This window comes from Nerophis lumbriciformis, linkage group LG24 (assembly GCF_033978685.3).
Source record: "Nerophis lumbriciformis linkage group LG24, RoL_Nlum_v2.1, whole genome shotgun sequence".
In the NCBI taxonomy this organism is placed as follows: Eukaryota; Metazoa; Chordata; class Actinopteri; order Syngnathiformes; family Syngnathidae; genus Nerophis; species Nerophis lumbriciformis.
Window position 1 is genome coordinate 20,386,562 of NC_084571.2, and position 17,937 is coordinate 20,404,498.

At 41.4% G+C, this 17,937-nt stretch overlaps 1 protein-coding gene across 3 annotated transcripts in view; it reads left to right on the forward strand.

Annotated features, from left to right (window-relative positions):
* The window catches only part of LOC133620351 (uncharacterized), a 244,253-nt gene that overhangs the window by 205,002 nt on the left and 21,314 nt on the right, over window positions 1-17,937 (forward strand). For all 3 annotated transcript variants that reach the window (XM_061981793.1, XM_061981792.1, XM_061981794.1), the window contains 9 exons: window positions 1,355-1,411; window positions 14,985-15,038; window positions 15,139-15,192; window positions 15,252-15,305; window positions 15,380-15,433; window positions 15,523-15,630; window positions 15,689-15,796; window positions 15,859-15,966; window positions 16,033-16,086. In XM_061981793.1, coding sequence (XP_061837777.1) covers window positions 1,355-1,411; window positions 14,985-15,038; window positions 15,139-15,192; window positions 15,252-15,305; window positions 15,380-15,433; window positions 15,523-15,630; window positions 15,689-15,796; window positions 15,859-15,966; window positions 16,033-16,086 — 651 coding nt within the window. The remainder of the gene's footprint in view (window positions 1-1,354; window positions 1,412-14,984; window positions 15,039-15,138; window positions 15,193-15,251; window positions 15,306-15,379; window positions 15,434-15,522; window positions 15,631-15,688; window positions 15,797-15,858; window positions 15,967-16,032; window positions 16,087-17,937) is intronic.

The following is a 17,937-nucleotide window of genomic DNA, read 5'->3' on the forward strand; positions in this document are numbered from 1 at the left end:
ATCCAGAAACGCTGCCGGTTTCTCTGGGCCCGAGGTCATCTAAGATGGACTCATGCAAAGTGGAAAAGTGTTCTGTGGTCTGACGAGTCCATATTTCAAATTGTTTTTGGAAATATTCGACATCATGTCATCCGGACCAAAGGGGAAGCGAACCATCTGGACTGTTATCGACGCAAAGTTCAAAAGCCAGCATCTGTGATGGTATGGGGGTGCATTAGTGCCCAAGGCATGGGTAACTTACACATCTGTGAAGGCACCATTAATGCTGAAAGGTACATACAGGTTTTGGAACAACATAGGCTGCCATCTAAGCGCCGTCTTTTTCATGGACGCCCCTGCTTATTTCAGCAAGACAATGCCAAGCAACATTCAACACGTGTTACAACTGGCTTTGTAAAAAAAAGAGTGCGGGTACTTTCCTGGACTACCTGCAGTCCAGACCTGTCTCCCATCGAAAATGTGTGGCGCATTATGAAGAGTAAAATACGACAGCGGAGACCCCGGACTGTTGAACGACTGAAGCTCTACATGAAACAAGAATGGGAAAGAATTCCACTGTCAAGCTTCAACAATTAGTTTCCTCAGTTTCCAATTGTTTATTGAGTGTTGTTAAAAGAAAAGGTGATGTAATACAGTGGTGAACATGCCCTTTCCCAACTACTTTGGTACGTGTTGCAGCCATGAAATTCTAAGTTAATTATTTTTTGCAAATAAAAAAATAAGTTTATGAGTTTGAACATCAAATATCTTGTCTTTGTAGTGCATTCAATTGAATATGGGTTGAAAAGGATTTGCAAATCATTGTATTCCGTTTATATTTACATCTAACACAATTTCCCAACTCATATGGAAACGGGGTTTGTATGTATATATGAAGGTGGAGAAGGGAGAGGAGGATGAAAGAGGACTGGGAGTGTGTTACTGTTTAAAAGTAGTGTCCTATTCTTCCCCTCTCTAAGTCTAAGTCCACAGCAACTCCCTCACGCTTTCCAAGCTGGTTTGTTGGCTTTTTAGACCCACTTTGAGTAAGCAAAATATACAAAACTTGGTGAATGGGGAAAAAAGAACCCCGGTGAAACACTAAGAAGTGGCGAGCCAGTGATGGACTGCGTAAACAGAATGTGATGTAGGGGGCTCCGCCTCTCCAAAATGTCTATGCCCTGTGAGTACTGTACCGTACAAGAATGTGACATCCCCAAAATGGCTCCGCCTCTCAAGCTTATCGCAGCACAAAAAACGAATGAATTAATGAAGCGTTCGTTCTAAAAGTTGTCAAATGGAAAAGTTTGCAAAAAGCTGTGTTCCTAAATGGAGGTTCCACTGCATTTGAATGTTACCTTTTGTTTCTTCTCAGGGGGAGCAGGGTGAGGACAGCCGGGTGACAGGCCCACCAGGTTGCCATGGTGACACAGTGAGTCTTCTTGCTGGTTTCTTTAACTGCAAATATTACAAAAGGTTGGGTAGATATTCCATAAAAGATTCATTATTTTTTTTACACTGTGACAAAATCACTTGTATTATTTAGCACAGGTGTACTAAATGTTCAGGGGAGTTTGAAGTATGGCACAGAATCAAATATATTTGGGTTCTTACCTACTCCCTGAAATACTGATGTTCTTTTTGGAGTTTTGTGTGCAGCTGAGACGAAAATCAAAGTCAATGCATTTTACCTTTGGAAATAACTGAATTTAGTTTTTCTTTAGTTTTCTCAAGCTGCTGCGGCTCCCTCGAAGTCTTCTGGCCCACCTAGTAGATGGCCCCAGAAGTTATCACATTTCCAGGGTCTTGGCTTTGAGTAATCATGGTAAATGTCAAATATTGTTTCATTAATACTATGTAGGGACGTATAGGGTTAGGATTTTATCGATGCCGACACCAATATCAATATTACGTATCGATTTGCACTCTTAAAGGCCTACTGAAATGCGATTTTCTTATTTAAACGGGGATAGCAGGTACATTCTATGTGTCATACTTGATCATTTCGCGATATTGCCATATTTTTGCTGAAAGGATTTAGTAGAGAACATCGACGATAAAGTTTGCAACTTTTGGTCGCTGATAAAAAAGCCTTGCCTGTACCGGAAGTAGCAGACGATATGCGCGTGACGTCACAGATTGTGGAGCTCCTCACATCCGCACATTGTTTACAATCATGGCCACCAGCAGCGAGAGCGATTCAGACAGAGAAAGCAACGATTTCCCCATTAATTTGAGGAAGGATGAAAGATTTGTGGATGAGGAAAGTGGGCAGTGGGAGCGATTCAAATAGGGAAGATGCTGTGAGAGGCGGGTGGGACCTGATATTCAGCTGGAAATTACTAAAACAGTAAATAAACACAAGACATATATATACTCTATTAGCCACAACACAACAAGGCTTATATTTAATATGTTACAAATGAATCCCGCATAACAAACACCTCCCCCCTCCCGTCCATATAACCCGCCAATACAACTCAAACACCTGCACAACACACTCAATCCTACCGTTCACCTCCCCAAAGTTCATACAGCACATATATTTCCCCAAAGTCCCCAAAGTTACGTACGTGACATGCACATAGCGGCACGCACGTACGGGCAAGTGATCAAATGTTTGGAAGCCGCAGCTGCATGCGTACTCACGGTACCGTGTCTGCGTATCCAACTCAAAGTCCTCCTGGTAAGAGTCTCTGTTGTCCCAGTTCTCCACAGGCCAATGGTAAAGCTTGACTGTCATCTTTCGGGAATGTAAACAATGAAACACCGGCTGTGTTATCAGGCACAACAGTCAGGGGGTGCATTCTACGGCGGGGGTGTGTTATCCGGCACAACACCTGCCGCAATACACCGCTTCCCACCTACAGCTTTCTTCTTTGCTGTCTCCATTGTTCATTGAACAAATTGCAAAAGATTCACCAACACAGATGTCCAGAATACTGTGGAATTTTGCGATGAAAACAGACGACTTAATAGCTGGCCACCATGCTGTCCCAAAATGTCCTCTACAATCCGTGACGTCACGCGCAGGCGTCATCATACCGAGACGTTTTCAGCAGGATATTTCGCGCAAAATTTAAAATTGCACTTTAGTAAGCTAACCCGGCCGTATTGGCATGTGTTGCAATGTTAAGATTTCATCATTGATATATAAACTATCAGACTGCGTGGTCGGTAGTAGTGGGTTTCAGTAGGCCTTTAAATGTGATTGTCAAGACTTGGACTTTGGCGTGGTTTGTTTTCACATGGTGCAAAGGATTTGGACCAGACATGGCGTGAAGTTAAATACATGATTTAATAATAGATTATAAAAAGTATAAACAAAAGGCGCGCACAAGGCGGGGAACAAACTTGGCTAATAAAACAAAACTCGCACAAAGACAGAACTATGGAAAAAAAGGAACAAACAAAAGGCGCTCACAGCGGAGGTACAAAACAGTGGCTTGAATAAACAAAAAGTTTACGTGGCAAGAAAAGAGCAGCATGAACTATGACCTGGACAGTGTAAGCAGCGTGTCAAGAGTGCAGAGCATGAATGTGATGTCGCCAGGCCGACCAACAGAAAATGAAAAGCTTAAATAACACAGACATGATTAACAACAGGTGCGTAAGTGCAAATGAATCAGGTGTGTGACATGAGGACAGGTGAAAACTAATGGGTTGTCATGGAAGCAAAACTGGGCGTGAAAAAACAGGAACTGACAAAATCCAAAAAAGCACATGGCCAAACAAAACATGATCACACAGACATAACAGAATCCTCCCCTCAAAGACAGATCCCAGATGTCCAAGAAACCAAAAAAACAAAGCAGGATCAAGAGTCATGGGAGGGCGGGAGGGGGACATGGCGGTGGGTTGCCAGACCACGTGTCCCCGAATCCACCAGGGCAGAGTTAGGTGGCGACGACGCGTAGAACGCCGCTGCACCTGACGAGGTGGGCGACCTGGGAATGGTCACATCTGTGGCCGACGAGGAGGTCGGCGTACTTGGCGTGGCGGACGCCCATGGAATGGCCACATCCGTGGCCGACGAGGAGGTGTATGCGTTGTCATCGTCGTGGAGCTGCGACTGGCGGCACTTGGCGTCATGGAGCTGCGACTGGCGGCACTTGGCGTCGTGGAGCTGCGACTGGCGGCACTTGGCGTCGTGGAGCTGCGACTGGCGGCACTTGGCACCGTGGAGCTGCGACTGGTGGCACTTGGCGCCGTGGAGCTGCTAATGGCGGCACTTGGCGTCGTGGAGCTGGGACTGGCGGCACTTGGCGTCGTGGAGCTGCGACTGGCGGCACTTGGCGTCGTGGAGCTGCGACTGGCGGCACTTGCCGTGGAGCTGTGGCGTCGTGGAGCTGCGACTGGCGGCACTTGCCGTGGAGCTGTGACTGGCGGCACTTGGCGTGTAGCTTGGCGTGGAGCTGTGACTGGCGGTACTTGGCGTGAAGCTGCGACTGGCGGCACTTGGCGTGGAGCTGTGACTGGCGGCACTTGGCGTGGAGCTGTGACTGGCGGCACTTGGCGTGGAGCTGCTAGACATGTTGCTAGCCTTGGAGCAGGGCGTGGAGCTAGCCGTGGCGTAGGTGCTAGCCTTGGTGCTGGAGGAGGTGGCCTAGCCGTGGGTTGCGGCTTGGCAGGCCGAAAGATTGGTGGTGGTGGCCTGGCCGGAGGTTGCGGCTTGGGATGGCGAAAAGCTGGTGTTGGTGGCCTGGCTGGAGGCTGAAGCTTAGCAGCCCGAAGAACTAGTGGAACCACCCCACTAGCACAGCTCCTGGCCCTAGCCTCCCACCCCCTCAAGGGGCGGATACCAGGCGCGCTCCCTGCGGTCTGGAACAGTCTTTTGGGCTAGGTGGAGGGAGGTCAGGAGGGGGGCAGAATCCTCCTCTTTAAATTGTCCAAAAAATATTTCTTTATCCCCCACCTTGGGTTGTGTGGGCGGGGGCGGGGCTTGAGTCTTGGGGGGCAAGGACAGTCCCGGTGAGCGGGTCTGTGAAAAAATGTTCTGGAAGTGTCTGATTCTGGCAAAAAAGTCCTTTGGTGGTGGCTGATAGAAAAAGTTAACAGAATTTTAAAAAAAATCTTGTCTCTGAAGTCATCACCAGTGGGCGGGAAGACGTCATGACAAGGCGGAGGCGTGATGTCATCTGCGGTAAAACTTATTTGCTGGCGACATCTGTCAAGATTTGGACTTTGGCATGGTTTGTTTTCCCATGGTGCAAAGGATTTGGACCAGACATGGCATGAAGTTAAATACATGATTTAATAATAGATTATAAAAAGTATAAACAAAAGGCGCGCACAAGGCGGGGAACAAACTTGGCTAATAAAACAAAACTCGCACAAAGACAGAACTATGGAAAAAAAGGAACAAACAAAAGGCGCTCACAGCGGAGGTACAAAACAGTGGCTTGAATAAACAAAAAGTTTACGTGGCAAGAAAAGAGCAGCATGAACTATGACCTGGACAGAGTAAGCAGCGTATCAAGAGTGCAGAGCATGAATGTGATGTCGCCAGGCCGACCAACAGAAAATGAAAAGCTTAAATAACACAGACACGATTAACAACAGGTGCGTGAGTGCAAATGAATCAGGTATGTGACATGAGGACAGGTGAAAACTAATGGGTTGTCATGGAAACAAAACGGGGAGTGAAAAAACAGGAACTGACAAAATCCAAAAAAGCACATGGCCAAACAAAACATGATCACACAGACATGACAGTGATTGGTGATGTGAAAAAAAACATTTTTATTAGTACAAAAGGTTGTACACCAGCAACATCATGTAACATCTCACCAGTGTTGGGACTAACGCGTTACAAAGTAACGCGTTACTGTAACGCCGTTAGTTTCGGCGGTAACTAGTAATCTAACGCGTTATTTTTTTTGTATTCAGTAATTTAGTTACCGTTACTACATGATGCGTTATTGCGTTATTTTACGTTACTTTTGATGTAGTATCGGCTAGAAACAGAAGCGCTGCGGTGAAGTTCTTCTGAATCTTCCTCTGTCACAAGCCGGAGAGAAGAAAAGAGGCGCGGTCTATGTGTGTGTGGGTGTGTGGGTGTGGGTGTGGGGAGGCACACAAGTGAAAAAAAAAAGTTGTTGGCACGTTCAGTCCACACAGCGTGGTCATGGCGAGCGGAGTAACGGAGGAGCTTGAACGCCCCCGCCATTGAATCGGTGTGTTTATAAGTGCAGACTCGGTTGTGCAAAACGAGGGTTTTAAACACATGCTGAACGTGCTTGAACCACGTTACGACATCCCGTCGCGCACCCACTTCAGCAATAAGATTGTGCCAGATCTTTATGAGCAGGAGAAGAAAAAAGTTGTGGATGAACTATCCCGAGCATCATCTGTTGCGCTCATGACAGACGGGTGGACGTCCAGCGCAGGGCCGGCCCGTGGCATAGGCCGTACAGGCAAATGCTAAGGGCGCCGTCCATCACGGGGCGCCACGCCAGTGCCACAAATGTTGGGAGAAAAAAAAAAAGAAAAAAAGTTGGTACTATTATTTCTAAATACAAAAAATAATCCCACGTTAATTAAAAATGCAAAGTAAAGCCTATTTAATAGAAATATTATTTGATACAACATTACGCATTTTTTAACTTTTTTACTTAATCCATTCCATAATTGAATTCCACATACTGATATGCTAAAAGTTCTAAGTGTTGTACATGCATATAAATGTTTGTATTAGATCTCTCTCAAGCAGGTGTTTTTTGTTTACATTGTTATCGCCTTCTGGTTAGCTAATGTTTGCCCTGCAGGTAATAGTCACTTTTCCACCCCTTTATATATTAGGTATAGTTGTAAGTAAAAAAAAAAGGTCAAAGACAAAGCTATTCGGGTTCTTGTGAGTATATACACTTCACTGCCGATGTGGGGGGGCGCCACCTAAAATCTTGCCTAGGGCGTCAGATTGGTTAGGGCCGGGCCTGGTCCAGCGGAACTATAAGCGCTCACTTCATCACAGCAGACTGGGAGATGAGAAGACACGCCCCCTCTACGAGAGTCACCTTGCGCAGGTACTGACACAAGCACTGGAGGAATGGAAGATAAAGATATCCCAGTCACACGTGATAATGCCAAAAATCTAATAATTACAGAGAATGAGGCAGGACTGGGACCACATGTAGGTGCTTTGCACATGTAGTGAATTTGGCATCACAGAAGGGAATCTCAGTCAATAGGATGGAGCGCCTCTTTGGGAGGATCAGGAAGGTTTCTTACTTCCACCCAAGCACAACAGCTGCTCATGTGCTTAAGACAAAGCAAGAAATGCTAAAGCTGCCTGCTCATACATGATGTCCCAACGAGGTGGAACTCCATTTATGATATGTTGGAGCAGCAGGCAGCTATATACTCTGCATTGACCCACGACACCCTGAAGACAAATGTCACCCTGTCTGATGATGATGTGAGAGTGGCAGATGAGGTCCTCTAGGTGCTTAAACCCCTCAAAAGTGTTCCATCTCTACTGAGCACTGAAACTTCACCATCTGTGTCAATGATCCTGCCACTGAAAACAAGGATTCTACAATCCATGGCTCCAAGTGTGGAAGACAGCAGCATCACTCCAGATGTCATGCTTTATTTCACTACCTATGTTTCAAGGAAGATGATGTTTCTTCTTATGTTGCACTTAAACTTGTTTTTTATTAATGGTCATTGGTCCAAGTTTAAAGAAAGGAGGAATGCCTTTTTATGTTGCACTGTTTTTCATTAATTATGTTAAAAGGAAAATAAAAATGCATGTCAAGTTGATCAACAGATTGTATTATTCTCCAGTGCAATAACAGTACTGAAATGAAGGCAAAAAGGGCATTAATGGGAGCTTTAAAAAAAAAAGAAGAAAAAAAGAAGTAACTAAATAGTTACTTTTCACAGTAACGCATTACTTTTTGGTGTAAGTAACTGAGTTAGTAACTGAGTTACTTTTTAAATAAAGTAACTAGTAACTGTAACTAGTTACTGGTTTTCAGTAACTAACCCAACACTGCATCTCACAGCAGGGAAGTCTTTTATCAACACCTGCTTTTAAGTCTTACACAAATCAACTATCGTTATGGTAATTATAAAAAGAGAGGGAGGATGCATGTGCATGTACGAGCCAGTCTGCCCCACGACTAGAAGATAGAGGAAAAGAAGGAGCTTATTGACTTCAGTGTCGGACTACAATGGCATTGTACCGTTGATTTTGATTTGGAGCTGTAACAGTTCAAAGAAAAAGAAAACATTTGTGTTATTAGAGTCAACATTGCAACGTGTTCTCTCTAATTTACACCCGTTTGCTCTTTTATTCCACTTTTTTAATACATTTTCAAGTGATTTAGAGGTAGAACTGATTGATCCCAATAGCGGCATTGCGAGCCACCAAGAATGAGACGATTTTAACATGTTAAAAATGCAGCAAAAAAAAGTCTTCTCGTCTCTCATAATGATTGTGAACAATAGGCAACTTTCCAAAAAAAAAAGTGCAGTTCCCATTTAAATCAATAGATTAACTTTAGATCTATACCTTGGTTATAAGCAGTGTTGGGACTAACGCGTTACTTTGTGTGTGTGTGTGGGGGGGGGTCGCATGGCGTGTCTGTGTTTACTAACAAGACATCATGGCGCAGCTGGAGTCGAGTTTCTTAACATGGAGATGTTCTCACTACTTTTCTTTTGTCAAGCACAAAGAAAAGAACATTATAGTTACGGTAGATGTAAGTTGTGTCTTGGATGAAAGATCCTATCTACTGCCCAAAACAGCAATTCAAATCTGCTGAAACAGCTACAAAAGCAACATGCTTCGACGAAGCTAGTAAAGAGAGACAGACTCCGATGCCACTTTACCTCCACCTCCACCACCATTACCTAAGGATTTTAACACAGGGACTGCTAGCCAGGACAACATTGATAGAGCCATTGCAGCGTATGTGCTAGAAGACATGCAGGCTATTTCTACAGTGGAGTCACCCGCTTTCAGGCAGCTAATTAGCATGATACCGGCGTCAAACAGCAAATGGCACGGAAAACATTTTCCACGTAACTGGACACAGTGGACAGTGAGTACATAAAAATTAAATGCGAGCTAAAGAAGACACCCCAAACTCTGCCTCTGCTCATCATTCAACACTGAAGGTACACACTCTGTCAATTCTCTTATATACTCTTTCATTCTAGACTTCTAGAGTGTTTGATTATCACATCACTCTAAATGTATAGGCTATAAAGTTCACAAACATAAACAGGGATCCTAGTGGGCCAGGCCAATTTTTCCTAATCTCTAAACTAAAACTGGGGAAATGTGTAGAGTGTTCTGGGCTTCAGTACAGTGTTGATCTCCTGAATACATGATTTTATTTCACAATTCCTTGAGAGAAAAAATGCCTGTTTAGGCGTGTGTATAGCAGTATGTGTGCTGTATATAGTAGGCTGACCATATTCTGAAATCCCAAAAAGAGGACACATATATGCGTGCCAAGGCGGGCAGCACGCTAAGGCCGGGACTAGGTAAAAATTTGCCAATGATACTCGAACTTGCTTTATAAATAATGTATTTATTTAAATGAAGCATTTTTTCTCCTCTGTTGACAGCAGTGTTGGCGCTAGGAATTTTCAAAATGGGGTCCCCATCAAGTCATAAAATTGGGGTCCCACAGTAAATTTTTGGGGTCCCACTTTTTTGTAAGCGTTTTGAAAAAATATTATAAACGTATGCATTATCCTCTTATACTGTATCTCACATTCTATATTCCATCCATCCATCCATCCATCTTCTACCGCTTATCCGAGGTCAGGTCGCGGGGGCAGCAGCCTAAGCAGGGAAGCCCAGATTTCCCTCTCCCCAGCCACTTTGTCCAGCTCTTCCCGGGGGATCCCGAGGCGTTCCCAGGCCAGCCGGGAGACATAGTCTTCCGAACGTGTCCTGGGTCTTCCCCGCGGCCTTCGACCGGTCGGACGTGCCCTAAACACCTCCCTAGGGAGGCGTTCGGGTGGCATCCTGACCCGATGCCCGAACCACCTCATCTGGCTATCTGGCTCCTCTCGATGTAGAGGAGCAGCGGCTCAGTGACGTGCGGTGACGTTCATGACTGGTGAGGCACTGACTTCATCACAGTCAGATTTACAAACATATGAACCCTAAAGAGTATCTTATTCACCATTTGATTGGCAGCAGTTAACGGGTTATGTTTAAAAGCTCATACCAGCATTCTTCCCTGCTTGTCACTCAGCATCAAGGGCTGGAATTGGGGGTTAAATCTCCAAAAATTATTCCCGAGCGCGGCGCCGCTGCTGCCCACTGCTCCCCTCACATCCCAGGGAGTGATCAAGGGATGGGTCAAATGCAGAGGACAAATTTCACCACACCTCGTGTGTGTGACAATCATTGGTACTTTAACTTAACTTTAACTTTACACATACAAACTGTAGCACACAAAAAAGCACATTTAATAAAAAAAAACGTTATTATGGTCTTACCTTTATGTAATATATTGGGTTGGAGGCAATAACCAGGCGAGGTGATGAAGTACGTCTTTTTACTGTAGACTTCAGAACAGACTCAACACACTTGACGTCAGGTGCGCAACACCACGTAAATCGTTGGCCAACCAAAAAGTAACCACAGTACGCTATAGCCAACATTCACCAGGAGATGGCAACAGACAAACATAGATCACTCTATTACATTCCTCCCCTTTTAGAAATGTAGAAGTAAGTTACTCAAAAGAAATAAACAACCCAACCAAAAAATGCAGCAGCTCAATAAGAAGCCAAAAAGTGCAAAAACAATAATGTTCGTGTTGGAGGAGTTGTGAATGAATGAAATATGAAATCCGTGCTGCAGTCTGCAGGTGTACCTAATGTTGTGTCCCTGCAGTCATTCACAACTCCTCCAACACGAACATTATTGTTTTTGCACTTTTTGGCTTCTTATTAAATAACTTTTTTAAATAGATTCAATCTTGCACGTGGAAAGTTTAAGTGTGGGCTTTAGTTGATATAACACTCCCGTCATGGGGTGCATTCTACGGCGGGAGTGCATTCTCTACCACCAGGAGGCGGGATTACTGCGAGCCTCACACAGTGCGTCTTCGCAGCAGTTTTATGATTGCTCAGCACAAGAAATACGTTACACACATACAGTTGTTGACAAAATACACTGTACATTATATACCTCAGCTAACTAAACTATGGAAATGTATAATATAATTCATATAGCAATACGGTCTCACTGCACAGCAGGCCAGCAGTTAGCCGAGTCATTGCGCAATCCATGGTGAGGCACAACTGAGTGACGTGCCTCAACTGGCTGCTGATCACCGCACCGTCTCTTCTCAGTATTTGAACGGCAAATGTGAAAATTCAGCGATTTTAAATAAAAAAAATCTAAAACTGGTGAAGTTAAATGGAAAATACCTTTATAGTATAATCACCGGATACATTTAACAATTTAATTTTTTTTTTTTCTTTTTACATTTTTTTTCTTTCCATGATGGCAGGTGAGGCCCCTCCTCACCTGCCTCTAGTGACTGCACGTCACTGCAGCGGCTTTATTTTGAGCTTCCCCCGGATGGCAGAGCTTCTCACCCTATCTCTAAGGGAGAGCCCCGCCACCCGGCGGAGGAAACTCATTTCGGCCGCTTGTACTCGTGATCTTGTCCTTTTGATCATAACCCAAAGTTCATGACCATAGGTGAGAATGGGAACGTAGATCGACCGGTAAATCGAGAGCTTTGCCTTCCGGCTCAGCTCTTTCTTCACCACAACGGATCGATCTCACGATCCACATTCTATATTGTGTTTTGGAAAAAGGTTGTCATAAACATTACTTAATTCATTAAAAAAATAAAATAGAATTAAAAAAAAAAATGTTTATACATATGTAAATGTATTCAGTTATAAACATTCATTTACTTTCTTCTTTCCTTCATGGATCTGAACTTTACCGCTGCTGGTAGTTTTTTCTATGTTTTTATTTAATAAGTTGTAGGTGTATTTATTTCAGTATAAAAGTCTAAAAAGTGTTTTGCTTCGGTCATGAAATGATGATAATTGTCATGTCTGTGTGACCATGTTTTGTTTTAGTCATGTTTTGTTTTGTTTAGTTATTGGACTCTTTAGTTTCTGGCTTTTCACTCCCTTGTCTTGTTTCCATGGTTACCCATTAGTTTCACCTGTTCCACGTTTGGACTCATTGTACACTCTTGTTTGTCACCATAGCAACCCATTAGTTTTCACCTGTCACGTCACGCACCTGTTTCACGTTTTGAGTCACGCACCTGTTTTCGTTAATCATGTCTGTAGTATTTAAGTTCATTGTTTTCAGTTTGTCTGTCTGGCGACATCCCACATTTATGCTCTTCACATTCCTGACACTTGTTTTCATGTCCATCTTTCATACTGCTACTTTAGTCCAAGCCAAGTAAGTTTTAGTTTATTAATGCTATAGTCTTTTGGTTTCATAGTTTGTTCTCCGCCACTGTGCGCGCTTTTCGTTTGTACTCTTTTTTTGTCCTTTGTTAGTGTAAAAAATAAAAATATGTACTTACATTCCCGTCTCGCCCGAGCCAACTTTCCGTTGCCTTCTGGAAAAACTAAACCCCAGGACCAAGTCTAGACAATAATGGTGTGCCAGGGCATACATACATTTTATATTTAACGCTTAAATCTCTGGAGTCTACATCAAGTTCAGATCTATTCCTCATTTCAAAATGTTTTATTTTTTTTTATGTTGTTTTTTTGTTTGTTTGTTTTCTGCCCTTTTTTGTCAAACAAAACTATGTTTTAAATAACACAAAATATGCAAAATCTTCCACCAAAAATATTTTTCAAAGTGGAATATTTGATGTGAAGTAATGGGAACCTTGGATAGGTCAATAATTCATAATAACATTGATTTTGATTCAATATTACGTTTTGAGCAATGACAGTTTGAAAGAAAAAAAAAACAGCTTTGTTTTATTAGTCAACATTGCAACTTTTTCTAAATTACATTTCACCTTTAAGCTTTTTTATTTCACTTTTGTTATGTTTTTGTTTATTTTAATAGTATTTTTAGAATGTGCCGTGGGCCTTTAAAACATTAGCTGTGGGCCGCAAATGGCCTCCGGGGCACACTTTTGACACCCCTGCTATACATAATAAAAAATTTAATCTGATAAATCCATGGATAAAAAGCAGTGCCTGGCGACGCATGCGCGTTTATCATAACGCACAGTCACCATCTCTGCTTCAGTAAACAATGACGGTGATGACGTCACTGTCAGCGATGCTAACTTGTGCCACTTCTCCAAGAGACTCTTTTTGAACACTCCTCGCACATTAACACTTCAAAAGGCAAACAATTGCACCGTTTTTTGACCTGCAAAGTATGATTTTGGGGTGGAGGAGTCTGCTCGGGTGCTGGTTAGCTTGAAGCTAACAGCTAGCATGTCTCCATCCTCGAGCGATGTGGATCCAGCGGGAGATAAAAGTGAAGTTTCCATGGACTCACAAAGACTAAAATAACTCATTTAAAAATGTTGACTTTACACTCACCTTAGTGTTTACCATGAAGTCTTTATTTTGACAGCCCCTCGCGGTAAACTTGTCCGAGTGCAAACTGAGGCAGTAGTTGTCATTGATAAGACTGTTGGCGAATCAAAATAAAAACGCAATAAACTGGGACGGAAATTTGACCCGGCAAATATAAACAAAACAAAACACTGGCGGAAAGCGATAAAATCGATACAATAAAAAAAAACAAGCAAACCGGGTGTCTTGTCTGTCTCACCACTCCCTTTACCATGAATGATTAACGTGGACCCAGACTTAAACAAGTTGGAAAACTTATTCTGGTGTTACCGTTTAGTGGTCAATTGTACTGTACTGTGCAATCTACTAATAAAAGTTTCAATCAATCAATCCCTCGCTCTCTCTGTCTCTGCCCCTTCCTCACAAATGCCGCTGCGTGCGCACACCTTCACAATTTGTTTTGTTTTTAATCCCTTCTTAACCCTGAACGTACATTGAAAATACACGCAACCCTAACTCAAAATGCCAGACATTTGAGGCATTTAAGAAACTCCGCCCGGACAGCCCCGCAAAAGAGGACATGTCTGGGGAAAAGAAGACGTATGGTCAGTTTAGTATATAGTGACATGACATATAATCATGTCATGTGTGCCGTCCTTGGGTGAAGCCAGGTTTACAGCTATGTTGTTATGTTGCAGCTATTTAAAATAGTTTTGTCAATTTGTTCTGGCCTGAAATAAATTGGTCCTTTGAAACATATCTTTGTCTTTGTGTGTTGTATGTAGACCACATTGCTTAGCAAAGTTCAGTGATGCAAATGCATGTCAAGTTGATCAACAGATTGTATTATTCTCCAGTGCAATAACAGTACTGAAATGAAGGCTAAAAGTGCATTAATGGGAGCCCTAAAAAAAAAAAGAAGAAAAAAAGAAGTAACTAAATAGTTACTTTTCACAGTAACGCATTACTTTTTGGTGTAAGTAACTGAGTTAGTAACTGAGTTACTTTTGAAATAAAGTAACTAGTAACTGTAACTAGTTCCTGGTTTTCAGTAACTAACCCAACACTGGTTATAAGTTGTTATTATTCTTTTGTTTATTTTATGCTGTTTTTGTCATGGAAAACATGGCAAACACACAAAACATGCAATATTAGGAATATTTCACAGTGGAATAATTGATGTGACGTCATTGGAGCCTTGAATAGGTCAATAATTCATAAAATTATATATATTTTTTTTAGCTCTATCAGTTAAAAAAGAAACAAAACAATTGTGTTAATAGAGTCAACTTTGTCTCTCTAAATTACACGTTTGCTCTTTTATTCCACTTATTTTATGTTTCTTTCTGTAATAGTATTGTTTTTAGAACATGTTAGAAAATTAGCCACACTTTGAAGACCTATGGTTTAGCTAGAGAGACTACAGCAGCTTGAGAAAAATAAAGAAATCCTTCCATCATTGTATAAGAAGAAGAAAGTTGAGTCACTCACGTCCATTGCAGGGTCCTCCTGGTAACAGAGGTGACCGAGGAGAAGCAGGTGACCCAGGATACATTGTAAGTCAGTTCCAGACTACGTTTCCTTCCGTAGTCCCAGAACCAGAATGTTTGAAGCTAAAGCTGTGCACAGTGACATGTAGACCACGCCATGTTCCAGGGTCCAGTAGGTGTGGATGGAGAGAGAGGTCAAGCCGGGGCCTCGGGACTTCCTGTGAGTCTTCCTTTTGTCTGATTTCAAGCTACTTTTCCTCACGGTCGCCATCATTTCAGGGACATCCTGGTGCCAGAGGACTGAAAGGACTGAAAGGGTCCAAAGGTGAACAAGTAAGGACTTATCTCCATGTTCTGGAACATGCAATGGATCTAGATCTCTGCAACATGAAGTCTCTGTGCTCCAGGGTCAGAAAGGAAAGTGTGGGGCGAGAGGAACACCTGGGAGCCGAGGACCACCTGTGAGTTGGAGCCATGCCCTACAAATCAGCTTCATGTCTTTAATATGAGAAAGGAGCTTTGACTCCAGGTGTTCTTTGTTTTTGCAAAGGGTCCTGAAGGACCCACTGGCCCACGTGGTGCTGCAGGCAGGCAGGGTCTTGATGGGCTTCCTGGAATGGATGGACTGCCTGGTGAAGATGGAAGCAAAGGCCCCAAGGTGAGGCGTGAGATGAAGAAGCCTGACCTTGGTCCACCTATGGTGTTTTTGTCCTCAGGGCGAGCAGGGAGGGGATGGAGCAGTGGGCTCAGTGGGGGAACCCGGTCTACGTGGTACGAGTGGTGAGACGGGGCTTCCCGGGGACCAGGGCTCCTTCGGTCCAAAGGTAAGACTGGTTTCATTGGCCAGGTTTGTGGTGAAGCACTGATTAGGGTGTTTGGTTTCCAGGGTGAAAGTGGTCTACAGGGCCAAACTGGAAAGTCTGGGAAGAGAGGGTCCCTTGGTGGAGTGGGACTGGTGGGACGACAAGGAGTGAGGGGCTCCACAGGACAACCAGTGAGCAGGGATTTGAAACCCATTTGAATACTGTTCCAGTTCTTGAACACTGTCTGGTTTCATCAGGGTCAACTTGGAGAACAAGGCTTTCCAGGACTGTTGGGTCTTTTTGGGCCAAAGGTAGGATTCCATTTATATATATATATATATATTTTTTTTTTTTTAATTGGGACGAATTGGTAAACATCTAATTATTGTTGTCCCGATACCAACTTTTTAGTACCCATTAAAAATCGTAGTTCAAACGACCACAAAAAAATGTCATTATTGGCTTTATTTTAAAAACAATTTTTTTTTCGCATTAAATAATACATGTTATTAAATAATAACAATGTTGTCCTTAAATAAAATAGTCAACATACTATACAACTTGTCTTTTAGTATTAAGTAAACAAACAAAGACTCTTAATTAGTCTGCTGACGTATGCAGTAACATATTGTGTCATTCATCATTCTATTATTTTGTCAACATTGTGAGGGACAAACTGTAAAAATTGATTATTAATCTACGTCAGGCCTGGGCAAATATTTTGACTCGGGGGGCCAAATTTAGAGAACGGTATATCTATCTATCTATCTATCTATCTATCTATCTATCTATCTATCTATCTATCTATCTATCTATATATATATATATATATATATATATATATATATATATATATGTATATATATATATATATATATATATATATGTATATATATATATATATATATATATATATGTGTATATATATATGTGTATATATATATGTGTATATATAAGTGTGTATATATATATGTATATATATATATATATATATATATATACATATACATATATATATATATATATATATATATATTCACTTATATATACACATATATATATATATACACATATATATATATATTTATATATATACACACACATAAATATATATATATATATATATACACATATATATATTTATATATATTTATATATATATATATATATATATACATACACTTATATATACACATATATATATATATATACACACATATATATATATATATATGTATATATTTATATATATACACACACACACATATATATATATATATATATATATATATATATATATATATATATATATATATATATATATATATATATATATATATATATATATATATATATATATATATATAAATCAATCAATGTTTATTTATATAGCCCTAAATCACAAGTGTCTCAATATATATATATATACCGGTAATAACAATACTAGTGTATTACCATAGTAGCTAGTATATTACCATGGTAACTAGTATATTACCATGGTAACTAGTATATAAACCATAGGAACTAGTATAATACCATAGTAACTAGTATATTACCATAGTAACTAATTATATTACCATAGTAACTAATTATATTACCATAGTAACTAGTATATCATGCAAAAGCGCAGATTCCAACCATTGAAATACTTAGTATAGTTGAAGACTTACGGTCATTAGAAAACATCACTGCACATCATAATGGCAGCTACACTTTCCATCTTAAAGATCTAAAAAAATTATTTGGGAATACCCGGCGGGCCAGATTGAAAAGCTTAATGGGCCACATGTGGCCCCCGGGCCTTAATTTGCTCAGATCTGGTCTACTTGTTCATTTACTGTTAATATCTGCTTATTTTCCGTTTCAACATATTCTATCTACACTTCTGCTAAAATGTAATAATTACTTATTCTTCTCTTCTTTGATACTTTACGTAATACATTTTGGGTGATATTACACATTTGGTGTGGATCCGATACCGAGTAGTTACAGGATCATACATTGGTCATAATTTAGGTGCAGCGATGTATTTCCTGATTTTATAAACAATAAAAAAATGAAAAAAGATTAGTGATTAAGAAGTTGCTAAAACAGTGCTGGTCAGCTATGTTTTATTGTTAGTTTTTCAACCAAAATACGTCCGTTCTCCCTCTTCTTTCTCC